Source organism: Ichthyophthirius multifiliis (assembly GCF_000220395.1).
Source record: "Ichthyophthirius multifiliis unplaced genomic scaffold scaff_1120509250957, whole genome shotgun sequence".
Lineage (NCBI taxonomy): Eukaryota > Ciliophora > Oligohymenophorea > Hymenostomatida > Ichthyophthirius > Ichthyophthirius multifiliis.
In genome coordinates, this window is record NW_004086340.1 from 1 (window position 1) to 27,271 (window position 27,271).

General features: G+C 15.0%; 4 protein-coding genes across 4 annotated transcripts, besides 41 other annotated features; 1 reads left to right on the forward strand and 3 right to left on the reverse strand. All coding sequences in view use genetic code 6, as the record gives it.

Annotated features, from left to right (window-relative positions):
• Window positions 1–545: 545 nt before the first annotated feature.
• Window positions 546–580: a microsatellite.
• A 40-nt stretch (window positions 581–620) lies between these two features.
• On the reverse strand, window positions 621–1,629 carry IMG5_118970 (hypothetical protein; the record flags this gene model as incomplete). Its single annotated transcript, XM_004034462.1, has 4 exons — window positions 1,355–1,629; window positions 1,106–1,294; window positions 890–978; window positions 621–722 (listed from the first exon to the last, which is right to left on the reverse strand). The coding sequence occupies exons 1-4, from the start codon at window positions 1,575–1,577 to the stop codon at window positions 621–623; spliced, it is 603 nt and encodes a 200-aa protein (XP_004034510.1). The 5' UTR covers window positions 1,578–1,629.
• Window positions 1,576–1,638: a microsatellite.
• Window positions 1,639–1,665: 27 nt separating this feature from the next.
• Window positions 1,666–1,745: a microsatellite.
• A 3,306-nt stretch (window positions 1,746–5,051) lies between these two features.
• Window positions 5,052–5,096: a microsatellite.
• A 1,387-nt stretch (window positions 5,097–6,483) lies between these two features.
• Window positions 6,484–6,632: a microsatellite.
• Window positions 6,487–6,542: a microsatellite.
• Window positions 6,493–6,622: a microsatellite.
• Window positions 6,511–6,632: a microsatellite.
• Window positions 6,633–6,687: 55 nt separating this feature from the next.
• Window positions 6,688–6,819: a microsatellite.
• Window positions 6,700–6,785: a microsatellite.
• Window positions 6,704–6,805: a microsatellite.
• Window positions 6,707–6,741: a microsatellite.
• Window positions 6,749–6,796: a microsatellite.
• Window positions 6,752–6,796: a microsatellite.
• A 908-nt stretch (window positions 6,820–7,727) lies between the features above and the next one.
• Window positions 7,728–7,762: a microsatellite.
• An 833-nt stretch (window positions 7,763–8,595) lies between these two features.
• Window positions 8,596–8,640: a microsatellite.
• Window positions 8,641–9,141: 501 nt separating this feature from the next.
• Window positions 9,142–9,201: a microsatellite.
• Window positions 9,202–9,248: 47 nt separating this feature from the next.
• Window positions 9,249–9,273: a microsatellite.
• A 135-nt stretch (window positions 9,274–9,408) lies between these two features.
• IMG5_118980 (traf-type zinc finger family protein, putative) lies at window positions 9,409–10,910 on the reverse strand (the record flags this gene model as incomplete). The annotated part of the gene is made up of 4 exons (XM_004034463.1): window positions 9,409–9,716; window positions 9,785–10,037; window positions 10,096–10,693; window positions 10,741–10,910. 4 exons carry the CDS (start codon window positions 10,908–10,910, stop codon window positions 9,409–9,411), a joined length of 1,329 nt encoding a protein of 442 aa, XP_004034511.1.
• Window positions 10,911–11,140: 230 nt separating this feature from the next.
• Window positions 11,141–11,171: a microsatellite.
• Window positions 11,141–11,220: a microsatellite.
• Window positions 11,144–11,175: a microsatellite.
• On the forward strand, window positions 11,206–12,868 carry IMG5_118990 (hypothetical protein; the record flags this gene model as incomplete). Its single annotated transcript, XM_004034464.1, has 2 exons — window positions 11,206–11,451; window positions 11,549–12,868. The coding sequence occupies 2 exons, from the start codon at window positions 11,206–11,208 to the stop codon at window positions 12,866–12,868; spliced, it is 1,566 nt and encodes a 521-aa protein (XP_004034512.1).
• A 248-nt stretch (window positions 12,869–13,116) lies between these two features.
• Window positions 13,117–13,163: a microsatellite.
• A 1,526-nt stretch (window positions 13,164–14,689) lies between these two features.
• Window positions 14,690–14,751: a microsatellite.
• An 869-nt stretch (window positions 14,752–15,620) lies between these two features.
• Window positions 15,621–15,651: a microsatellite.
• A 421-nt stretch (window positions 15,652–16,072) lies between these two features.
• Window positions 16,073–16,126: a microsatellite.
• Window positions 16,127–17,073: 947 nt separating this feature from the next.
• Window positions 17,074–17,119: a microsatellite.
• Window positions 17,097–17,143: a microsatellite.
• Window positions 17,144–17,725: 582 nt separating this feature from the next.
• Window positions 17,726–17,800: a microsatellite.
• A 981-nt stretch (window positions 17,801–18,781) lies between these two features.
• Window positions 18,782–18,822: a microsatellite.
• Window positions 18,823–21,298: 2,476 nt separating this feature from the next.
• Window positions 21,299–21,369: a microsatellite.
• Window positions 21,299–21,374: a microsatellite.
• Window positions 21,375–22,530: 1,156 nt separating this feature from the next.
• Window positions 22,531–22,578: a microsatellite.
• Window positions 22,579–23,890: 1,312 nt separating this feature from the next.
• Window positions 23,891–23,936: a microsatellite.
• Window position 23,937: 1 nt separating this feature from the next.
• Window positions 23,938–24,768, reverse strand: IMG5_119000 (hypothetical protein; the record flags this gene model as incomplete). Its single annotated transcript, XM_004034465.1, has 2 exons — window positions 23,938–24,257; window positions 24,378–24,768. The coding sequence occupies 2 exons, from the start codon at window positions 24,766–24,768 to the stop codon at window positions 23,938–23,940; spliced, it is 711 nt and encodes a 236-aa protein (XP_004034513.1).
• A 236-nt stretch (window positions 24,769–25,004) lies between these two features.
• Window positions 25,005–25,070: a microsatellite.
• A 982-nt stretch (window positions 25,071–26,052) lies between these two features.
• Window positions 26,053–26,103: a microsatellite.
• Window positions 26,101–26,164: a microsatellite.
• An 84-nt stretch (window positions 26,165–26,248) lies between these two features.
• Window positions 26,249–26,304: a microsatellite.
• Window positions 26,305–26,533: 229 nt separating this feature from the next.
• Window positions 26,534–26,603: a microsatellite.
• A 52-nt stretch (window positions 26,604–26,655) lies between these two features.
• Window positions 26,656–26,692: a microsatellite.
• A 228-nt stretch (window positions 26,693–26,920) lies between these two features.
• Window positions 26,921–26,977: a microsatellite.
• Window positions 26,968–27,003: a microsatellite.
• Window positions 27,004–27,271: the final 268 nt, after the last annotated feature.

A 27,271-nucleotide genomic window follows, 5' to 3' on the forward strand; every position in this document is an offset into this window, starting at 1 on the left:
TTTTTAATCTAATTTTATTTTAATTAAAAAAAAAAAAATACTTTTAATTATAAATAAAAATATTCTATTTTATTTTATTTTAAATATTTTAAATATAATTATTTTTAGAATTCTAAATATCTTGAAATTTAATGATTTTTTTTTTTTTAAAAAAAAAACATAACAAAAATAATTACTAATAAAATTCAAGAATGAAAATAAAAAAAGTAAACAAACTATGAATTAAAGATTTAAACTATTTAAATTATGTATTATTTTTTACAAATTAAATGATATTTTTATGTTAATTATAAAATCTTGAATATTTTTTTTTTCTTCTTTATTTAGTCAACTTAATTAACAATTTAATTTTTTAATAATATATATAAATGAAAAAAATTTAAATTTAATTTTTTTTAAGTTAACTAATAATAATATATTAGTTTTTATTTTTAAAAAAACTTAATTTATTAATACGAAAAAAAGGCAAGACCACTAATTATTTTTTATTGTCTTATTTTTTATTTATTGAATTTGTAAAAAAAAATAAAAATTAAAGTTAAAAAAAATAAAAAGATATATAAATAAATAATATATATAATATTTTTATATAAAAAAATAAGTAATTATCAAATACTTATTCAATAAAGTCCGTGCTCTGCTAACTTATTTTAAAGTGTATTAATCTTATTATCTTTAAGTTTAATAAGATCTTCTAATTTTTTAATTTTTAATTCTAAAATCTAAATATTAAATATATAAAAATTTAAATTAAAAACAATAAATATATATTATTTAAAGTAAAAAATAAAAAAAGGAATTAAAAACACCAATAATTATTAAAAACTAATTTCTACTGTATAAAAAATAAACAAAAAAAATAATAATAATAAATAAAAAAATTCTTTACATCTATAGTTTCTCTTAATTCATTTATTGTTTAATCCTTTTCCCATATAATCTCATCTTATTTTTATGAAGATTATGCTCTTTATTATCCTTATTATCCGTATTAAAAAATATTAAAAAGGTATAAATTAATATATATACAAATATAATAAAATAAATAGCAAAAAATACCTTTTATTTTACTTAGGACTTCCTTTTGATTATTATAAAACGTTACCTTAATCACTTCCTGACCCGTTTGAATAATTAACTCTTTTTTAAGGTGAACCTTATTATCCATTTAGCATATCTTAAATCTTCAATTGGAGTACTCTTAATACTCTTTCAATAGCTTCTGGGACACAATTTATTACACTTTCAATATCATTTTTACTTAATTATAATCCTATTTTTTTAAAAACCTTTGCTAATATTTTATATTTTGTAAACTAGTTTTTTTTTTTTTTTTTTATATATTATTATTTACATTATAATGTTTCCCAGTTATATATTTTTTATTTCATTGAATTTGCACCTGAATAATTATGTAATTAAACTAGTCTTGGGAAAAATTGTGCTATTACTTCTGCAATTAATACTCCGTCTGCAAAATCTCTTGCCATATTTTTTTTTGGTCTTGAAAGGCTTATTGAATCAACCCAACTATATATTTCATTTAGCTCATCTTCATTTAATTGAGGTGCGTCCATTTTTTTATTTATTTTAAATATTTTTTATGATTTTTTTAGTTTTATATTTAATTTTTTTTATTTCTTCTTTATATTTTTATTTTAATTAATTTAAATATAATTTTTTTATTTAATATGATTTTTTTTATTTATTATTTCAATTTTTTTATCTAAATTAATATTTTTTTAAAAAAAAAATTTAAAATGAATAATTTTATTAAATTTAATTATACTTTTTTTTTTTTTTATTTATATTTAAAAAAAAAAAAAATGTTATAAAATATTGATATAATATTATAAGAATTGTAATTTTATTTAAAAGAAAAAATATTTTTTTATAAAAATAACATTAATAGTAACAGTGATAAATAATAAATATAGGAAAGATAAAATGAAAGAATTTAAAAATATAAGCAATATACTGAATTATATTAAAAGTAAAAAATAAATATTTATTTTGAAAAAAATAAATATAAATAAGGAATATTTTAAATGAAATAAAAGCTTTTAATGAAACTTTGTAAAAATATAAATAAAATTATTTTAATTTACAAATATAAAGAAATTCTCAATAAATAAGAAATAACGAGTTTAAAGAGTAAATAAAAAGTGTTTATACAAGATATAATGTAATTTAAATATAAAATATAATATATATAATTATAAATTATTTTAAATTTTATTTATATTAAAGGCAGGATCTTATCAACTAAATAAAATATTTTAAAAAACTTTAATTGAAAAAGTTAAGTTAAATGATTTATTGATAAAATTTTTTCCATAATTGTAAATTAAGAAAAATAAATAATATTTAAACCTTTTTTTTTATTAAAGTGTTTAAGGAAAAAAATAAAAAGAACTATAAAAGTAAGAGTAATTAAAGAAAAGACTAGAAGTATAAATTTTAATGACTTTATTTTTTATTTCAAAAAAAACAAATAGTCATTAAGATAAATAAATAGAAATTAAAATTATAATTATTATGAAATAATAAATTAAAGATATGAAGATAATATATAATTAAATGAAATAAGAAATAAGAAAAAAGAATTAGAAAACGAAATAGTAAATATTTTTAAAAAGAATAAAATTATAAAAAAAATAAAAATAAAAGCTTGAATTAAAAAATACATTAAAGCCACAAAAAATAAAACTCGAAGAAGAAAGTTTGGATTTAAAATTTAAAAATTAATTCAAAGAATTTTATGGGACTTAATCATATTAAACATTATAAAATAATGAAAATTCATAATTAGTAAATAAAAAAAAAAACAGTTATTTTTTAAAAAAATCAAAAATCAAAAAAAAAGGATGATTAAACTTTAAATTAAAAAAAATTCCCTTCTTAATAAGAAAGTGACTCATATTCATAATATTAAAAAGAAGAAATACAAGAAGTTAAAAATCTTCAATAATATATTGCCCCTAGACCTTATTAAAATCAAGATTAAAGTGAGTTAAACAAATTTTTAATAAAGTCAAATAATTAAACAAGTAAATTAGATTCTTCTAATAATTCAATTTCAAATAATTATCAAACAAGAAATTATTAAAATAATTCTTATAATAGAAATAAAGATATTAATAATAGTATTTTAAATAAAATTAAAGATATTAATAATTCTAGCTTTTAAGAATCAAGGAAATAATCACCTTCCTATTAATAATAATAATAAATATAAATGAAGGAAAACTCAATAGATATTAATAATATGTTTTTAAATTAGTTTATGATTAATAATGTAAAATATTAATAAAATTAAAATTCCTTTTAATAGTATTAAAATAAATCTTAAACAAGGAAAAAATTCGAATGATGATTAAATTTTCTTTTTTATTAAAATAGACATTTTTTTTAATTATAATTAATAATTAATTTATATTTTATTTATTATTGTATAATATATATATAAAAAAAAACAAAAAAACAAGAAATTTTTTTTTTTTTAAATTTATATTTTTTTTAATAAAAAAAAAAATGATAAATAACTTTAAATATTTAAATATAAATAAATTTATAATAAAATAACACTTTTCATATGTAAAAAAATTACAACAATAAAACTATTATGAAATTTTAGGAATAACATAATAATCAAATATAAGTTAAATTAAAAAAGCATACATATAAAAAGGTAAAATATAAAAAATATTCAAAAAAAAAAAAAAATGAATATATTTAATAAAAAGCTAAAGAATGGCATCCTGATTAAAATCCTGATAAAGATAATGCGACTGTATTATTTTTATTTTAATAACAAAAATAAATTAAAAAAGGAAGTTTTTAAAGTAATGACTAAAGCCTATGAAACATTAAAAGATCCATATAAAAGATAAATATATGATTTAGGAAATTATAATCCTCATTTTAACGAAGAAGCAACAGAATAATAATTTAAATAATATTATGATAACGAAGGAAAAAACAAGAATAAAAAATAATATTGGTAAAATAAATGGTATGGATATAAAAAATAAGGAAAAGAAGAAAACTTACGAGATCAATATGAAAATTATGCAAAAATTTAACAAGAATATGAATATACATAATGGAAGGCAATTTTAATTAGAATTAGTTTAATTGCTGGATTTTTTATTGTATATGATATTTTAAAGTATTATAAATAAGAAAACTATAATAGATTTATAGATGTAAAAAAAGAGGTTTTAAAAAATTAATATGAAGATAATTCTAAAGAAATAATTAAAGGTTTAACTATAAATACATATATAAATTAAAGAATAAATTAAATAGAATAAAAAGAGGATTTTAATTGAAAAGAAAATAAAATTTATTAAAAAAATATTGAATATCTTTTAATATAATAAATAATAAGTTTATATTATGTATTTTTTTTATATTTAAAAAAAAAAAATTCAGTCGACTGTTTGTTTGTTTATTTTATAACTTAAGACTTTTTAGATTTTCTTGTCATAATATTTTAATATGGAATTGAAAAAGACTTTTTTTATTAAATTTAATTCATATGAAAATCAATAAGGATATTGATTTATTATTTTAAATTATTTTAATCTTATTTGTTATTATTAATAAATGTATTTTATCTTTATAAAGCATTATCTTTTTTTTAAAAAAAATAAATAAATAATTTAATTAATTAAATATAGTTTATAGATTTAAATTTTTTTTTTTTTTATTTATTTCTTATTAAAATTACTTCTTAATTAAAAAAAAAAAAAAATCAAACAAAAAAACATTTTTTTCTGTTTTAATATAAGTTTTTATATTTATTAAAAATATATTTTTTCTCGTTATTTTTTATCAACCAATTTATAAAGTTTATTAAAATTTTTTCGTATTTTCTTTTCTCTTTTCAAAAAATTTACATATCTATCACTTATTTTTAAATTATTCTCATTAAATTAACTTACATCAATTAATTCTTTAAAAATTATTTCAAAATAATATTTTATATTTTTATTTACTGATTATGTTTTACTAGCAATTATTAATTGATTTTATTATTTAATTTTATTTCTTTATTTTCCTAAATTTATTTATTTCCTTAATTTCTTTATCTTTTTATTATTCTATTTAACTATAAGAAGTTATACGATTCTTTCTTTCTTTCTAACTTTATTAAATTATTTAATAAATAAAATTAATCAGTTTTATTATTATTTTCCTATTTAATGAATTAGCAATATCCTTTATTAAAATTTAACTTTTTTTTCCAATTTTTATTTTATTAATGTTCATTATATAAGTTAATATATATAGAACATTATATTTCATTTTTAAAACTATTAGAAGTTTAATTAATAATTGATTTTTTTTTTTTCCTCTTTAAGAATTATTAAAAAGAAGTATTTGAAGAAATACTGAAAGAAGATTATAAAGACGAAGAAAATTTAGATAAAAAAAAATTCCAACTCTGAATTCGAGATAGTTTCCATATTTTTTCTTTTAAAAATTCATTATTATTCTTGAATATAAAATTAAATATTTTTTGAAGTTTTAAGTTTAATTTTAGCTTCTTTAATATCTCTAAGATATTTTTAAAAAATTATATAATTTTTCTTCACATAAAATAAATAAGAAAATTTTACAAACATATGATTAAAATGTCGACTAGAAAGATATTTTATATATAAATTATCAACCTTTAACCATATTTAATAAAATATATCACATAAGAATTTTTTTTTCCTTTAATTTTTAAATTTTATCAAAGTTTCTTAAAAAGTCAATAAATTTTAATATATATTACACTTAAAATTATACCTAATACTTTTCATATTCGTTTATAAATCATAGCTTTAATAAAAAAAAAAGCCTAAACAAAATAATTCACCATCATTTACATATTTTATAAAAAAAAAAAAAAAAAAAAATATATTATCAAATTATTATAAAGTTTTTTCATTTTGAAAATATAAACTTATTATTCTATAATTAACAAAATAAAAACAATTTTATTGAATATTATCTTCATAATATATAATTTATATCAAAGGTAAATATACATTATCTTTCATTTTAAATATCAAAGCATTTGAAAAAGTTATTTAAAAATTTTCACATTATTAAAAAATTTAAAAATAAATTCAGCTTTAATATCTTAATAGAAATAAAATAAAAGTTATTGAAAGGGATTATCAAGAAATATTATTATCTAAAACAAACACAATATAAATAAATTATATGTAATATATTAATTATCTAGATTAAAACTAAATATTTAAATCAACATTAAAATGAATAAAAAAAATATTAAAATAATCATAACTATTATTAAAATTATATCTTTTCAAATTTAAAGTAAAAAAGATGCTTAATATTTAATTTATAGATAAAATAACTAAAAAAAATAAAATCGCATAAACTATCAAATAAATAAAAAAAATCTTATAGCTGTAAAAAATAAGTATAATTTAAATAATAATTCAGATTAATAAAAGAAAAAATAAAATAATATATATATGATAAAAAAATATATATTAATATAAATAAATATAATAATATATAATTATATAATTATTTAAATATATAAAAATATAATATATATATATATATATTATATTTTATTTAATATAATATATATTAATAAATATTGTATTATTTTGTTATTTTTTAATTAATAATACATTAATTTTTTATTTAATTAAAATTATTTTATTCTATCTTTTTTTTTAATTTACATTATTTTTTTATTTATATTATAATTTTTTCTTTTTATTTTATATATCTTTTTATTTTATATTTATCATTTTATTTTTTCTATTTTTTTTTAATTCTTATATGTTTTAATATGTATTTTAGTTTTAATTTTAGTTGTTTTTATTTAAATTATTATTTTAAACAAATTATATCTCATATTTTTATTAATTATTATTTCTTTAATTATTATTTTGCTTTTTTTTAATTTTTAACACAATCTTATTTTTTTAATAATATTCTTTAAATATTTTATTTATTTTTTCAAATTTAATATCTCTATAAAAAATATTGTAAAAATATAAATAATTCATTAATATAATAAATTAAATATATATTTTTAATTTCATCAATAAAATTTTATTTTAATATTAATACTTTTTTATTATTTATCATATACATTTTTATATTGTCATTTTAACTATAATTATAAATTTTTTTCATTAAATAGCTTCAACTTCCACACTAATAAAATTTAATTAGTTTAATTTATTTTATTTCTATTTTATTAGTAAAATTATTTTTATAAATTATAAACTCTTAATTATTTTATTTTGTATGAATTTTACAAGACAAATAGCTTTATGAACAATTTTAACTTTTTTAAGATTTAAAATTAATTTTTTTAAAAATGTTAAAAATTATATTTTTTACATTTATAATTCTATATTTTATCGAAAATATAATTCGGTATTTTTTTATATATTCTTCTTAAATAAATAAAACTTTTTAGTAAATAAGTTCATATATCTCTCGATTTAAATAATATAAACTTGTTTTTATATAATTTTATTTTATAGATATTCGTTCGTCCTATATATAATTTATAGGAAAAACAAAAAAAAGTCCGTTTTCTATAGTCATTATTACATTTGTTTAATAAAAATATAAATAAATTATAATTATTAGTTTTAAGTGTTAGATTATTTTACTGTTATAAAAAATAAAAAAATTTACAAAAATTATTTTAATTATTAATAATATTATTAATTTTATAAAAAATATTATAAAAAATAAAATAAAAAATTATAAATTAAAGGGAATACAAATAATATTTATTAGCTTTTATATTATCATCATATACGTATTTTTAAAATAAAAAATAAAGCCATTAATATATAAAAAGAAAGAATTCCATTTCAACTTTCTTAAGTAAGTTACAAATTGGAATAAATTTAACTATATAATACAATACAAATATAATTAAAAACTTATAAAAAAATAATAATTTATTAAACATATTTTTTTAAATAAAATTTTTCATCTAATATCTTTAAAAGAATATTTAATAAACACTATAAGAAAATTTAATAAAAATTTTAAATAACGATAAGGTAAATAAAAGAGTGTCTAATAAGGTTAGATTTTATTCTGATATATTAAAAAAATTAATAAATAAAATAATATACATTCAAATAAATATGAAATTTATATGGTAAATAAATTATTATAATTATTTCAGTAAAATTGTATAAAATTATTAATAAAAATATAAAAATATTTCATATAACAAAATAGTGTATTAGATAAAGTAGCTTATATTAAACGAATTATAAAAAATTAAATAATTAAAATAAGTTAATACAAAATTAATTATTATTTTCTTAAAATTAAACATTGTAAAAATAATTAAACATAACTAAAATAAAAAAAGTATTTTAGTAAACTTCAAATTAACTCATTAAAAATTTCAAATAATTATATTCCAAAAAAATTATTTTTAATAAAATTATATATATATATAAATTAATATAATTTAAGAAAAATATTTAATTTTTTATATTTAATCTAATTATAATTATATATATATTTTTTTAGAAAATATTTAATATATAAATATACATATACATATTATTTTTTTATTTATATATATTTTAATAATATTTATTATATAATATAAAAATAAAAGTTTTTTTTAAATAAAATATAAGAATTAAACTTCATAATATATTATTATAGAAACATTATTAATATTTAGTAGTTCTCAAATAATATTTATTTTATTTAATATTAAATACGTCCTATATAAATCAATTTTTTATAAATACTTTATTAATGTAATTATGAAGTGATTTATTTATTTTTTATTTTATTTTTTAAAACGTAAACATTAGATATTTTTTTTTTAAATTTCATTAAATTAAAAAGAAATAAGTATTTTTTTTTTTTAAATATAAAATAGTATAATTTTAAACAAAATATATTTTAAATAATTATTAAAAAAAAATATCTATGAATAGATTTTGTAAATAAATTATTTTTATGTATTTTAATTCATGTATCTTTTGGTTTGACTGAATTATAAAGATTACAAGTTATTTTATTTTATATATAAATAAAAAATATAATTTCTTAAGATTATATTTAATATTATTCTATTATTTATAATTAATAAAACAAAATATTTTTTTTTAATTAAAATAATATTTAAATATTTTTTTAAATAAATAATTTTTATCTATTTTTAAATTTTATTTTTACTATTTAAAAATAAAAATATTTAAACAAAAATTATATATAAAATAAATATATAAAATATTTATTACTTAAATTACAAATTAAATAACCTTTTTTATTCTAAAATAATAAATATTTTTTATATTTATTATTATATTTTTTTTTTTTAAATAAAATAAATAAATCCTAAATACTTATATTAAAAAATGCAAATTGTCAAAGATTAGCTTTTTTATGTTCAATAGAAAGTAATCTATCGATTCTAGTTTTGAACAAAACGACAATTTTATCTCTAATTTAAATACAAAAACTACATTTTCTAAGTTCAATATCAAAATCATCACTAATAAGAATTTCCCTCCAACAAATTAAATTATCATTTTCATTAGAAAGATCTAAAAACCATTTATCACTGGCAGTACCTTTTAATCCCATTGCAAAGTCTTCTAAAAGATCCCAACCTCTTATATCGATTTATATATTTTTATTATAGCAATTACAAAGATGTTCAACCCAATTAATACCTTTTTTTAATTTTTATTTAATTATATTATTTTTTTCTCTTTTTTTCTAAAGTTTAAAAAAAACAAACCGATTTCTCTAATTAAACATAAATTATCTTATAAAAAATTATCATTATACAGCTTCTTTTTTTTATTTTTATTATTCTAATTCGAAGTAATAATTGATCCAATCATCTAATTTAAAATCATATAATTATAATCAGCCTAGTTTTCAATTTCTTCATCACTATATTCTTAAACTTCATCCTATTCACATAATATTAAATAATCAATTCTCTATTTAAATTATTCAATAGCTTCTTATAATTTATTTGAGCAAACCTATTATGAAAAAAATAAAAGAACAAATTATTTTAAAATAATATATAAGTTAATATACTAAACATTTAAGTAAACTTTATTTAAGTTATTAATTTTCTAAAGAATAAGTCCAACCTAAAATTCCATATTATTCGAATTCTCCTTTACCCTTTAATCTATTAAATTATTCATCGGGAGCCACCCCACTCAAACCTTAAACAAAATTAAATATTTTTTTCCAACCCATTCCAGGAAAATCTAACGAAAAATTCTTACAATTATCCAATTTGAAATGTATTTCCCATTAAAATCCTATTTATCGTAAAATTTTCAAATTCGTAAAAGGATTGAATTCGTTATTTTGGGATATATTTATGCTCTCTTTTCTTGAACTACTTGATTTTCTCATTTTAAGTTCATATGATACGATATTTGGACATTCCGCTTTATGATTTTATAAATCTTTTGTCATTACTTTTTATTTACAACCAAAAGGACATATTCTAGTTGCAAAATCGCAATTTCTGGTCTCATGTTAAATAATATCTTCATAATTTAATATTTTATCACATCCCTTGTCTTTATGAAAACATAAAAATTGCAATTTCCTTAACAAGTTTTTCATTAATAATGTGCCTTCTTTTTCTTTCCATAAAGATCTACAACTAGGACATTTTCTATTTTTTTTGTAATATTTTTTTATCGTTTTTTTTATTTTTTTTACTTGTTTGAACCTGGTGTTTCTAACCATTAACGAATACATTTCCAACAAAAATGACTTTAACACTCTTTACACATTACTGGGCATTCGATTATGCAATCACACACGTTGCATTTTAATTCATCTATAACAAGTTCAACTTGTTTTATGTTTACTATACGGTTTTATTCCATATATATTTATAAATATATATTTTTTTTTATTTATTTATTTAATTTATTAATCCGCTTTAATCCTATATGTATTTAAATAGATTTATATGATGTTTTTTTTTTATTATTTATTTATTTAAGTTAATTTCTTAAAAAAATAATTTGTTTTTTAATTAAACTTTTTCATATATTTATTTATTATATAAAATTTAATTAATTATTCATTTTTATTATAATTTTTAAAAAAATTTAAAAAAAAAAAAGAAAAAAAAAAAAAAAAAAGAAATATAACATATAAAAAAATAAAAAAGTATAAATGTAAAAATAAAAATCAGAAAATGCAATTCCTTTCATAATATATAATCCAAAAGAAGGTTTTTAACTAAATTAAGAAGCCGAAAACTATCTCTTATCATTAGATCCTTAAAAAAAGTTAGCAGTAATATCCATAGTAGGTAAATATCGTACAGGCAAATCATTTTTTGTAAATCGAGTACTTTTAGATCGTGTAGGAAATAAGGAGGGATTTTCAGTCGGACCAACAATAAATCCATGTACAAAAGTAATTATATTATATAAAATAGATAAATCAATATAAATATATATATAAATATTTATTTATATTTATATTTTTTATAAATTATATGATAAATATTTAGGGTTTATGGATATGGAAAGAATGTTTAAAAACTGAAAATTAAAAAAATGAAGACTTAAATGTTATATTGATAGATACTGAAGGTTTTGGAGGGATGGATGAGAATGAAAACCATGACTCTAGGATATTTTTATTTTCATTATTATTATCATCATATTTTATTTACAACTCATAAGGAAATATAGATGAAAATGCACTTAATACAATATCTTTAATAATTAATTTAGCAAAAGACTTAAAAATAGAAAATAGTAGTAACGAAAAATAAATACTGAGCGAATATTTTCCTAGTTTTATGTGGATTTTGAGAGACTTTGCCTTATAAATGGTAGATTAAAGTGGCTAAAAAATAACACCTAAAGAATATTTGGAAAAAGCTTTAGAATAATAAAAAGGTATATCAGATAATATAGAATAAAAAAATAAAATAAGAAGACTTCTCAAACATTATTTCCAAGACAGAGATTGTTTCCCTTTAATACGTCCAGTAGAATCTGAATAAAATTTACAAAAATTAAACGATATACCCAATGAAGATTTAAGACCTGAATTTATCGAATAAATAAAAACCTTAAAAAGATAAATTTTTAATAATATAAAACCCAAAATTTTAAATGGAAAAGCACTTAATGGTTAATAATTAGTTTTAGTATGTAAAGCGTATATTAATGCCATAAATAAAGGAAATATTCCTACTATTTAAAATGCTTGGAAATATATGTGTAGAAATGAATCTTTGAAAAATAAAAATTTATAAGTTGAATTTTTCGGGAAATAAATATAAGAATATATTAATAATAATAATAAGGAGTTTATTTAAAACCAGGAACTAATTGAATTTAAAGAAAAAATAAAAAAATAGGCTTTTACGGAGTTTTAAAGGAAAAATATTGTCGCAGATTAGGAAGAATTGAAAGAATATTACGAAAATTTAGGGAAAGAAATCGACGAGGTCTTTTTATATTTTCAAGGCGAAAATTTAAATAAAATGAAAGTAAAATTCGAGCAAATTTGTTAAGGTTAAATTTAGAGTTTATAAGATAAACTAAATAATGATAGTTATAATAATTTTTTGGAATTTTAGAAAGATTTGGAAAGTTTTGTGAATGTTTTTTTAAAAGAAGTTGGAAAAAATTCAGATAGTGAAGATTTCATTAAAATTTTGACCGATAAAATCTGTTAGGAAGCTGCGGAAAAAATTTCTTTAAAATAATAAAGAGATTTAGAAAAAGAAAAAGAATTCTTATACACAAATAAAGCCTAAATGAAATTGATTATAAAAATTCTAAATAAAATTGGGAAGACGAAAAAAAAAATATGAATAGAAAATTTTCGTTTTGGAAAATGAAAATATTTCTTTAAAATAATTAAATAATTAAAATTTATAAAAAATAAATGTATTATAAGAAAAAATTAATTAAAATAATAATTAAACTCAAATTGATGAAAATAATGAACAAGTTAATGCTCAAAATTCATATTTATAAAATTAAATCATTTTCTTATAAAAATAGTTGGAAGAAAATAAAAGACTTCATGATGCTTTATTATTAGTTTTATAATGTAGTTTTTTTATTTTTTTTTATTTTTATTTTTTATTTTGTAATTTTATTTTTTAAAATAAATTTTTTTATCAAATTTTTTTTATTTTTCCTAAAAAAAATAAAAAAAAAGAAGGAATACATAAATAAGATCCAGAAAATAATAATATATATGAAATTATAGAAACTAATAGAAACTTATCTTCTGCAATGGACAAATTGGAATAAAGGTGTTCTTTGTAAGACCAAAAAGTTCAAAAGCTAAAACAATTTAAAAAAATGGTCAAAAATAGTTAATCTTTATAATGCTTGAATTGCTAAAAACTTATATCTTCTCATGTTTTTATTCAACATTTTTAGAATTGTTAAAATATAACAAATAAACAAAACCAAAATTCTTCAAATAAAATAAATACATTTACTTCAATAAACAATATAAATAATAATAACGAAAAATAATAAAATATATCAGTATTTTAATCATAAATAATATCCTAATCTAGTATTACATAATCATAATTTATGAACTAACAAAATTCGCCTAATATAGATAGTAATAATTTATAAATATCAATAGTACAAACAATAATAAAGGAAACCAAAAATAATAAACCTTTTACAGAATATCTAATGTAAATGAATTTCTAAAACATAAAAAAATGGCAAATTGCCTATAAATATAAAGTATATATAAAAAAAATACGTATATAATTTTTATAAAGGATTTTTGTGAATTACATCATGTATTAAAAAATAATTTTTAAGGAATGAAATTTCCTGATAGTTCTATAGCAATAATAAATTCCTAAACAGGAAATAGTTTAAATATTAAAAGGCCTGCAGATATAGAAGAAAGAAGAATGCTTTTATAACAATATATAAGGGATTTATAAATTATTGATTTTGTAAGAAATTCAATATTTTTTAGAGATTTTTTGAAAGCAGATGTATATTTATAATTTAATAATAAACATTAATAAAGTATATCGAGTAATTTTTTATAAAATGATGATTAATAATAAATATAATCACCTCGTTAATGGAAAATTACAAAAGAAAATTTTGTAAAAATAATTTTCTTTTTAATTTTTTTTTATTTTATTTAAAATATATAAAATAGAAAAATAGAAAATTAAGTATTTAATAATAATATTAAGAATACGATGATTTTTAAATATCTTAAATAATACCTTAGTTTGAAAAAAGTCAATACGAATTATATTCAGAAAATACACCGAAAAGCTTTACAGAAACATAATTTGAAACGAATATTAAAAAAAGCCTTAATAATTAATAATTTGATGCTAAATTAAGTGATAGAAATTCTAATAATAATAAATAAAATATTTATTAAAGTAAAAATCCTCTTATTTAATCAACAAATTTACCATTTAAATCATTTTAAGGATAATAATGTAATGAAATATTAAAAAAATAATAACTTTCAAGGAGTTAAAAATAAGAAATGTAATTTTTTATATTTTTTTTTTTAATAATAAAATAAAATATATTTTTAAAGTTTGAGTGAAAAATTATTAAAAGAAAATAAAATTAGAAAAGATATTATAAATAATTAATAAACAATAGAATGAAATATATATTTTATATATAGATATACAATATATATTAATAAATTAAATTTATATAATATATATAATTTTATTATTTTTATTTAATTTTTTTTTGTTTTATTTAAAATAATAATTTATTTTTTTTGTTAATTTTAATTTTAATTTTAAATTAAAATTATATTTTTAAAATATATTTTATAATTTTATATTATTAATTTTATAAAGCAAATTTATTTTATTTAATTTTTTTTTAAAAAAAAACAAAAAACAAAATTCAAAATAAGGAAATTTAAAATTAAAAATTAAAAAAAAAATATTTTAAATTAAAGAAGATTTAATCAATGAACTCATAAAGTTTATAAAACACATCGTAAAATTTTAATAATTTAATAAATTATTTATTTGTAAAAATTTACTTTAAAGAGATTCAAGTAACTTTGCAATATTATGCCGAAAAATCCGATAAAATCTTTCTAAAGATATACATGATAGTAAGAGTTCACTAAATAATAGTAACCATTTAAAAAATAAATTTTCTTATTTACCAAAAAAAATAAAATAATATAATATAAAAACATTCATTTAATCTTAAAAAAATATAAATATATAGAAAAATATCCAAAATTAATAATCACAGCTCATAAAAAATTAAATAAACCATCTTTAGAATTAAATTAATATGATATAAGTTCATTTTAAAGTGTAAGCAATTAAAAGGAAAAATTTTCTTCAATAAAAAAGTATAATACACAATAATAAAAGTAAAAATAAAAAAATTAATTTTTAAAAAACAATATATAAATTTATAAAAAAGTACCTAAAATAAAAATTTAATGCATTCATAAAATTAAAGTCCAAATCTGAAAATAAAATAATTTAAAAAAGAATTGTAATAAAATGAAGAAAAGAAAAACAAATTAAATATCAGAGAAATAAGCTTACAGTAATCGAAAAGTACCTAAAAATTAAAACAAAATAAAATTAAAAAAAAACTAATTAATAATTTAAAAAACTAAATTTAAACATTTTAAATACATTCAGTTAAAAAATCTAAAATAGAAAATTCTTTGAAAATACATTTGTCTTAAATAAATCCTAAAATTACTATATAACCAAAAAATTTATTAGAAAAAATAAAATAATAGTAATAAATCAACTAAACTAAATAATAGAAAAGTTTAAAAAAAGATAATAATTTAAATGATTTTTTAAAAAAAACTGTTAAAAAAAATAAAAATAATGTGTAGTAATAAGATACTAGTATTTAAAAAAATAAGAAAAACTATTTTTTAGTTTAAAAAATAATTAGAAATAATGCATTTATTTAAAGTAAAAATAATATATATTTTTTATAAATTTGTATCTATTTTTTTATAGAAAAAAATTTGAAACAAAATAAACAGAAGATTCATAAAATAATAAAATAAAAGAAATAGATGAAAATAAAGAAAAGTACATAAAATAAAATATAATTCCTCTTATTAAAAAAAATAAAAAGCAATTATTAAAAAAGCAAACATATTCTAAAACTTAGATAGAATTTTAAAATAATTAAAAAAATTCTTAATTTAAAAGTTTTTTTAATTAATTTAAAAAAATAATTAATAATAATTCACTTCATGAATAACCATTATAGAAAAAAAATAACGAATAAAAATCTCAAAAAATATTATAAACTATAAATAATAAAACAATAAAAGTGTTTTTATAGGAATTCTCTAAAAAATTTATTTAAAAAAAACTAAAAAATAATAATGAAAAAAATCTATAGAATTCTCCTTTAAAAAAATAAAATAAAATAAAAGCTGTTTTAAAAATTCAAAAAGTTTTCAGAGGATATTTAGTTAGGAAAAAACTCGAAAAAAAACTAGAATAAAATAATAATTCGAATAAAAATAAAAAAAGATAAAAATCATTTACTTTAAATACAGAATATTAATCGGAATTAAGCTATAATTAAATGTTAAAAAATTAATTAAGTACTCCTTAAAGTTAGCCTTAATCGAATTTATGTCTATTAGATTCTTCTATTGATCAAAAAATAAACGGAAAAGAAATTTTCATTTCGAATAAATGCATAAAAGAAAATAAAAAATAGATAAAATCTTTTTAAAAAAATTTTAAAACTTAAGAATCATAAGATAACATATCTTCTAAAAGTTCTTTAGGCGAAAATAATAATAATGAATTACTAAAAGATATTACAAATAATAATAAAATTAAATAATTTATTTCTGAAAAAGCTATAAATGAAATTTTAAATAAAAGAGAAAAAGCTTTTGATATTAGATGTTAAATGCAAGTAAAAACTAATATTATTGAATATTTTTTTATAGTAAAATAACATAATTATTATTATTAATTCATAAAATAATAAAATACATAAAAAATTTATACTATAATATATAATAAATATATGTATAATAATATTAATATGTTTATATATATTTATATATATAAATTTATTTATTTTCATATTTATAATAGAATATTATTATGGAGAAAATGCTATTAAATTAAGACATAACGCCTAAAACCTATTCCTAATAAAAAATAGAATTTTAAGATTGGATATAATAAGAAAAAATTGAAATCTAATAAACAAAAGATTTATTATAAAAAGGACTTCGTAAAGCTCTTGAAAGTATTAAAAGTACATAAAGAGATTTATAATTAGCTGAATAATTTAAACTTTCAGAAAAATAATAGGGTAAAATATTTAATTAAAATTTAGATAATAGTTTCGATATTAAAAAGAAAAAAAGCATTGTTTTTATAAAATTAAAACTAATTAATAGAAAAGTTTATAAGAATTTTCTTAAGAATAATCATATTCTAAAATTACATTTAAAAATAAAAAAATTTAAAATTCAATTGTAAATTTTTCACCTATTAAAAATAGTATCTAAAAAAATAATATTTTAAATGAAGACGATTAATAATAATTAGTTAAAGAAATTAGCGATGATTAAAAAACTTTTGAAAGCTTAATTAATAAAAATAATAATATAAATTTAATAAATGAGATTAATAAAAATATTAATAATTAAAACATTTTTAGTAACTATAATAATGATAATAATAATTATATTAATACTATTAATAATAATTATAATATTAATAATAATAATAATAATAATATTATTTATGATATTAATTTTAATTAAAATGCGATGAATACTTAGTAAATTATATAAACAATATTTTAATAAGATAAATTTATATAAAAAGTAAAGGATAAAAATCCTTAATTTTCAGATATCCAAGAAAGATAAAAAGTTTTTAATGAAATCCAAATTAGAATGTAGTAATAGCTTGACAAATCTTATTTTTATGAAAATAATATGATTTTCGGAATCGCCACAAATATTTAAGTGATAATTTAATATACAAATTTATTATGTTAATTTATAAAAGGTATATTTTTTTTTTATTTACTAAAATAAATTTTTAAATATATATATATATATAGAAAATTATTTACAAACTTTTATTTCAAATATAAATAAATGTTTTGGATTTTCTATACAAAAAAGATTATAAATAATGCATGGTTATGAAATTTAATTTGAGAATTAAAATTTTGATTAATTTTAAAATATTGATGTTCTTCCATTTGTTTTAGATGAAGATTTATTTATTGATTTAGAATTATAAATTTCTGTAAAAAAAAATAAAAAAATATTTAAATATAAATTTATATATAAAAAAGGAAGAACCAAATGATGAAAAATAACAAATAATAAATTAATTTACTCATATTCACCATAAATTAATATTTGATTCTTTTAATGAAGCTTTAAATGTATTTAGACCTTTTTATCTTGTTGGAGGACATCCTTATCCTTGGACAATATCTGAAAAGACATTTAATTGCTAAATTGCAAATGAGAGATTAATAGATTTTATTTTTTTAAAAACAAAAGAAAGAGTTATTGATTGGGCTAGTTATATGTGTGGAATTTTAATATAAGAAGATTAAATTAAATAACTTTAATTATAAGAAAATATTGATTTTAATAATATAATAGATTGTAATTAATATGGCTAATATTAACATTTAATTTAATTTAGAGAAGAAAAACTTTCACAAATGTTAATTATTGAAGTAATATTCATTTTATTTTTTATTTTTTTAAATTTTTTATTTTATTTAAGATTTTCGAAAATAATCATAAATGGTATTTATTTGAAGATTAAAAAACTGAGGTTAAAATTGAATTATCAGATTTTGTTTTTGAAGAATTAATTGAAGAGTTTTTAAATGATATAAATAAATATTTTGACATTTAATGATTTAATAAATATATATATATATATATATATATTTCATGTATTTATTTAAATTTAAATTAAATATAAAGCTATTATTAAAAATAAATAGCTATTAAATATAAATATATTTTTATATTTAATTTTATATTTTTTTAATTATATATAAAAAAAAAAAAATTAAGATAATTTTCTTATTATTTATTTTAAAATTAAATATATATTATATATATATATATAGAAGTATATTAATTCTTTTGACTATTATTTTCTTTTACTGACTATTTATAATGAACTCATAAGAATCTGAAGTAATAATATAAAAAGGCAAAAAAAAAAAAAAACAATAAATATATTAGAAAATATAAAAAAAAATATAAAAATTCTTTGAAAAGCATAAAATTTATTTTTTAAAATGAACAAAACCATATAAAAAAATAAGATATTTCAAATTTAATTAACATAAGAATAGTGCAATATAATAAACTCGATAATACCTTATGGATTTTAATTAATTTAGAATAAAGATCAAGGCAAAAAGACCGAAAAAAACTAAAAAAATATAAACTAAAATAATTAAAATATTCAACTAAATAAAAAGTTTTAAAATTTCATTGATGATCTTAAAAAATAAAAAGATTATAAATCTTTTATTTTATTAAACTCAAACAATTAATTAGAATAAAATCTTTAACAAATACAAATAAATATCAAATAAGGAACTTACAAATACAAAGATTAATTCCAAAAAGATATGAAAAAATATATTTCTTTATGTTTACAAAATATAAATAAAGATAGTAAATTTTTGATTTTTTTCTAGAATTTGAATAATTATTTATAAAATAATTTTGAAATAATGTACTTTAATATATATATATATATATTTTATAATAAAATAAAAGTGATAAATCTTCATAAGTTAAAACTCTTAAATTATTATAAGATTAACCTTTGACTATTTAAGAAAATAAGATTTTAAGTATTCAATTGAGATAATACTTGCAAACTGATCTTAAATAAGTTTTGGAAATAATAAAAGGTTATTATTATTTATATGAAAATTAAATTGAATTTGATGTTGACAACTTACCTTCTAAAGTTGCTAGAAATTTATTATAATATGTGACTCTCAAAAATATATAATCATTCTGTAATAACTAAAATCCGAATATAGCGACGAAACAATTTAAGGATAGTTTAGAATACAAAGATTATTGATATTTTTTTATTTTTATCATAAAAGGATAAATAAAATAATTAACATATTTTTTTTAAAAAAAATAAATAGTTATTATTAACAATTTAAAATATATATAGTTTTAATCAAATTAAATAATAAAAAAATAAATAATCTTTTAATAAAAAATGAATAAAAATTTATATTTTGAATGTTTTTTATGTAAAAAAATACAAAACTTAAATGAAAAAACATCAATACAAGTCCGAAACTCAAATCAAAATCAAAATACTTTAAACCAAAAAAATATATAATAGATAAAATTAAGCTAAATAAAATAATTAAATATTTAAAAATAATAAAAATATGGGAATATTTTATGTAATGAATGTGAATAAGATTTAAATCAAACAGATCAATAAAGAATTGCATTTTACAAATTTATAGAAATATTCGAAAAAAATTCAGAATAAAATACAACTAAAAACTAAGAAGAATAAAAAATTCAATTTAAGGATCTTTTTAAGTTAATAATGCATTTGTTTAATGAAATAGCAGGTTTATCTTAAATAATGAATACAATTTAAGAAATATTTAAAATAAAAGAAAATGAAAGGGCTGATTTAATAAATAAAGCTCAGTTTTGTCAAATAACTAAAAACTTAATGTAATTAAATTTTGATTTTTTTATAAAAAAAGAATAAGAAATAAAATCAGAAATAGCCTAAATGGACTAAGACTAAAAAATATAATTAGAAGAAAACTCCAAAAATAAATACGATTACAAAAAAATGATAAATAATTTATATTTAGAAGGTACTTTTGCAAAAAAAAAAAAGAATTCTTAAAGTTTATTAATTCCACATATAAAATAAAAAATAAAACAAGACGAATATAGTTAAATAAATAAACAAGATATTAAAAAATAAAAATAAATAAATAATAATTCGATAAGCTAAGATAACAAATCAGTTAGTTTGACTTCAGAAATATCGCAATTCGAAACAGAAAAGGAAGTTTTAAAATATAATAGTTTATAATTTTGTAAAAATAATATAAATAATTTAGATTTAAAAGATAAACAAATAAAAATTGAAAGTAGTACAATATCTAATATAAACAAAAATATTTCATGTAAAAATAACTATTTAAGTAATACAACAAATAATGTAAGTAATTATAATAGCAATAATACAAATAATAAATATGATAATAATAATAATAATAATAAATATAATAATAATAATAATAATAATAATAATATTTTAAGTAACAATGATATATCTATATATTATAATCCTTAAATAACATCTAGTTAATAAAAAAAGTTTTTCCTTAAAAATAATTCAACTTAAGAAATAAATATTTAAAACTCTTTGTTTCATTTACCTCAAAAAACCAATAAATTTAATTAGTTTATTAGTAATTTTAAAAACAATTAAATATCTTTATAAGGTGAATTTAATTTAAAAATGAAAAGTTAAATACTTCTACCAAATTAAGAAAAAATAATTATTGAAAATATAATCTTGTAAGAATATGGAACATTGAATTCTTAAGGATTATTATAATGTAAATAATAACTTTTTTATATTTATTTTAATATATAAAATAAAAGCTAATTTTGGTTAAATTAATGAAGCAAAATATATAATTAATGCATAATGGTGGAGATAATGGATTGATTATGTAGGATTAAATAGAGATTTAGATAAATAAAGTAACTCATTCAATACTCTTAGTATAAATGATAGACCATAAAAAATAAGAAATAAAAACTTATTGAAAATCGAATAATTATATAATTTAAAATAAACAAAAAACATAGAGTTAAAGGATAATCTATTAGAATATTATGATTATTTAGCTGTTCCTGTAAAAGTTTTTAATTATTTGAAAATATGGTATGATGTAGATTATGAGATTATAAGATTTTTAAAATATGACCCTTCTTAACCTGGACATAAATAAGTTTATTTAGATCTTTATCCAGGTATTTTTGAAAAAAAAGAAAAAAAAATACTAATTTGTTTTATTTTATTTTTTATAAAAAAAAAGAAAAGATACTTGAAAATTCTTTACCTGTAGGTATTAGGAATCGAAAGTCAAATTAAAGTATAAATTTTAAAGATAAAAAATTTAATAAAACAATGCCTATTAAATATTAAAGTTGCAAAAGTGAAAATGACTAAATTAAAAATACTAAAAATTTTTAAATTAAAAATTAAACATAATAAAATCTATTTAAAAATAATAGCAGTTTATATAATATGGACTTAATTGTAAATTAAAGTAATAATAAATAAATTGAAAATGATTTGCAAAAAAAAAAAGTCATTCATTATAATAAAAAATATAATCAAAAACTGAATTAAAGTCATAAATTTGTATTATTTTTTGATTTTTTTATTAAAATTATTTAATTAATTTTAATATAAAAATAATTAATAATTCTAATCAAAAATAAATATTATTTTCAGTTAAGATAATTTTATTTAAATAATTTTTCTTTTTTTTTATTAATAAAAAAATAATTTAAATATGAAATATGTTTTAAATGTAAATTAAATAATAGTTTAAAAGCATATCATAAAAATGTGTGTGTGTATTCTTTTTTTTTTTTTTCAATAAATTCTTTTAATTGAAATATAATTGCTTTTTTTTATAAATAAAAAAATTTAACTTAACATTTACTTTATTTAATATAAATCTATAATTGATAAAATACTATTATTAAATTCAAATAAAAAAAAAATTAATATAAGATTTAGTGAAAATTGATAAAGCCGAAATAATAAATAACATGTTCTAGTATGTTAGTGCAGTTATTTTTTTATTTAGATATTAAAAATTTAAATAATAAATAAATACTTACGAAAAAACAGTAAATAAATAATTTTTAATTTATATTTATTATAAATAATATATCTAAATTTATATATTTTAATTAAATTAATAATTAAATGCTTCTTTTATCTATAAAATAAAAAATTATTTAATTAATTGTACCATATTTATATTGGTAGCATAATAATAAAATATAATTGTATAATGTTTGCTTCTTATTATAAAAAATCTGTATGGATTATTATATAAATGCTGCGAAATTTCATACAATAATACTTTGAAACAATTTTATTATCCGTTTTACACGTGATTATGTTTTAAATAAAATATCAGTATTGAAAATATTTTAACATTAAATACTTATTAAATATTAATTAATAATAATTAATTTAACAAAATATATATTTTCATATATATTATTGATTTTATTTTTTTAAAAAAGATGTTTTCCATTTTGGTAATTTTTGTGTATAGATGCGTAATATATTCTTTTGAATTTTCATATTAAAGGTCTATACATAATAGACATATGAAACTAAAAAATATAAGACTAAGAGTTATGTATTAATTGTTTCTTTAATAACAAATTTTTTAAAATTATAAATAATATGACATAGGTTTAAAATAAATAAATAAAAATTTATTTTTTTATTTTTATATGATACATTTTAAAATTAAAGCGAATGAGTTACGCTTTTTACTTTATATAGTATTTTTAATTATTAAAATTAAATACAGTATAATTTTATTATTTGTAGAAAGAATTTAAATTAAATCTTAAAATTACAGGCTATAATTAATTTGTAAAGGTATCGAAAACGAATTAAACTAAATTTTTTAATAAAATTAAATCAAAAAAGTTAAAAAAATTAAAATTTAAAACAATTTAATAAAGATTTATTAAAAAAATAAAAATAAAAAAAGATTAAACTTATTTAAAAAGCAAACTATATAATTTAAAAAAAAATATATATATTTTTCACATTTAAACAATTTCATAAGCAAATCCACTCCCATCTTTAGTCCAAGCAGGTGGTAAAAACTTAGGCTACATTACTTAAACAAAATTTTTTCTCCACATCTTAATAAATTCTTTAATATCATGTTCACTTTTAAGTTATTCAACTACATATTTCCCACTTTAATTTTTAAATTCTTTATTACTTGAAATTTTTCCAATTTTTTTAAACTAATCCAATTCTAAACAATACTAAATAAACTTTTCATTAATTTTAACTTCTCCATTTTTATTAATACCAAAATACTCGTCCGAAAAAACTTCGATTTTCCCTTAAATTTCTGGTATACTTTTAAATTAATAGTAGTTTTCCCTCAAAAACTATTTATATTTTTTCCTATTTTCCTTCGGAATCTTATCCTTTTATTACGCGTATCTTTTGACTCCTTTATAGACTTTACAAATTGCATTTTTTATAATATTCGCTGATTCCAACTAATTATCCTAAACAGAGTATTTCTACAAAACATAGGCCTTTAATCTCTCACTATTTTTCCCCGCCTTCTCATGACATTTCAAGCATAACAAAAGAACATCAAACGACCTGTGACTTTTATACTTTACTGGAAAATGCCTTCTATAAAAAGAAGGTACTATATAAAATTTCGTATATTTCTCATCCTAACCACATACTACACATTTATTTTCTCTTTCAGTCTGATAGAAATAATTTTCGCTTTCTATTAACTCTTCTTCTAGTTCACTATGTCCTTTTCCACTAGGATTAAAATTTAATTAAATTACAGAAGGATTGCTTGATACTAATACGGCTAGTTTTTTTTTAGATACCATTGTATTTTTTTTTCGTCGCAATTACATAGTTTTAAACCCGAAGGGGATAAAATTGAACAGTTTCCATAAGCAATTTTCTTCATGCAAAGTTTTTCTTATATAAATTGGGCTTTTTGGAGCTTTTTTTGTTCATTTAATCTTTTTGTGCTTGTTTTTAAAGTATTTTTGTACTTTTTTAATAATATATTTCCAATATTTTTTCTATGTTTTTTTCCAAAAAAACATTGTTATTATTATATATATTTAATTATTCTTTTTTATCTACATTTTATATCTTTATTTATTCTTATTTATCTATATTTATACAGAAATCATACATTTCTTCGTTTAAGAGTACATTATTTATATTTTAATTTGTAGATTGTGCGTAATTTTCTCTTAATTCAGCTATTCCTAGAAATAAGTTTAATATGTTTTCGTTGTAAATATTTTAGCTCTTTTTTTTATAATAGTTTAAATATATTTAATGCTCGAATATTTTCTTTTAAAAAGGCTTTAGAGTTTTTTTTTACATATTATAAATAAAATCTATTGTTTTTTCAAATCCCTGTTTTTCAATCATCTCTTTTAATAATAAATATCTCAATTAAATTAAATAATGTGAATCTAAAGCTGCATAGTCAATCTATTCTTAAGTTAAAGGCCTTTAAGACCAATCAGACAATTAAAGTTCTTTTTTTTTGTTTTATCAATTTAAAAATTACAATATGATTTTATCAAATTAACAAGAGAATTTTCCTTTGTTTTATTCAAATGTATATATATTTCTTTTACATCGAAAAAATTCTTAATTTATAAATTTTCGAAATCTCTTTTTATCCATAATAAGTCAGACTGTCCTGAATAAAATATCTTTATAATGTTTGGATTCTCAAATATATTTAAAAATGTATCCCTTATTAATTTATTATTATTTATTTTTAATATATCTATTATATAATTATAATCCAATGTTGATATTTAAATTAAGCATAAAAATCCTAAATATGCCTATCTAAAACTTTATTCTGTATCTATGCCTTTATATATTATTATAATTATATATTGAATATATATATATATTTTTTTCAACCTAATTAATTGTATTAATTTAATGTTTATACTAAATTTATTAATTAATCAGATGTTTATATAAATATAATCGAATTAGATTTGAATTCTTTCTATACAACTTAATTGTGTTTTAAAAATTCTTATAATGTGTAATTTTATAAATCCAAAATATTTTAGCCTTTATAAATATTATTAAATAAAAATTACATAAATTATAAATTATATCATATCTAATAAAAAATATTTAATTAAATAATAAAAAAGAATTAATAGTAAATAATATATATATATAAATATATATATATATATATATATATATATATTTATATTTATATTTATATATTATTTATTTCTTAAAAAATCTTAAATCTAATTTAAAATTTATATTTTAATCATTATTATTTAAATTTATATATTAAAATATACATTATATTTATTAATTTTAATTATTTTTATATATATTATTTTCTAATTCTATTTTTAATAATTTTTATTCTATAAATTATATATAAAAATTTAGATTTAATTTTATTTTTTATATTGATATCTTTTATAAATTATAGAAAAATAATAAAATCATTTTTTAACAATTATATATATTTATTTTATTTTATATTTTATTTAAAATTAAATTTTTTACTATTAATAATATTAAATTTATTATCTAATTAGTATTATTATATATTTTTTTTAATAAAATTTTAAAATCTTGTTTTTTTTTTTTTTAGATTAATTTTTTTTTTTTTTTATTTTTAGTTTAGTTTTAATTTTATATTTTTTTATTAATATTTTAAATTTTATCAAAATTACAAAGAATAAAAGAATAAAAAAATTTAAATTTTATTATAATAAATTTATTATATATAATTTTTTCAAATTTTTAAATAATATTTAATAAACAATTAAAAAATATTAAAATCTATAATTTTAAATTCAATTAATAAAACTTTTTTAAATAAATTTTAATTATTAATTAGTATAAATAAATATAAATGTTAAATATTTTATTATAAAAAATTTATTTTGTATATTATTTTAATTTTAAATAATATTGTAAAATTATAAATATTAATAATAAAATATTATTTTTTTTAAAATAAAAATAAAAAAAAAATATTTTATAAAATAAATAAAACTATTTTAAACAAAAAAAAAATAACTAAAAAAAAAATAACTAAAAAATGAGTGAAGAAAAAACACAAGAAATTTCTTCAGACTAACCCCCTTAAGTAGTAATAATACCTTAAAAAACAATGAAGAACCCATTAGATGTTGTATAAACAAAAGCAAGTAGATTCGGTAAAGTATAATCATCATATGTAATTCCAAGTGAATCAGATGATACAGAAAGCGAAACAGACCAAAAAGTATCAAATACAAATAATAATTCAGGTATGAGAAGGAAATCTAAAAGTATTAAATTATTGAATCATTCAAAAAATAGTGTAGC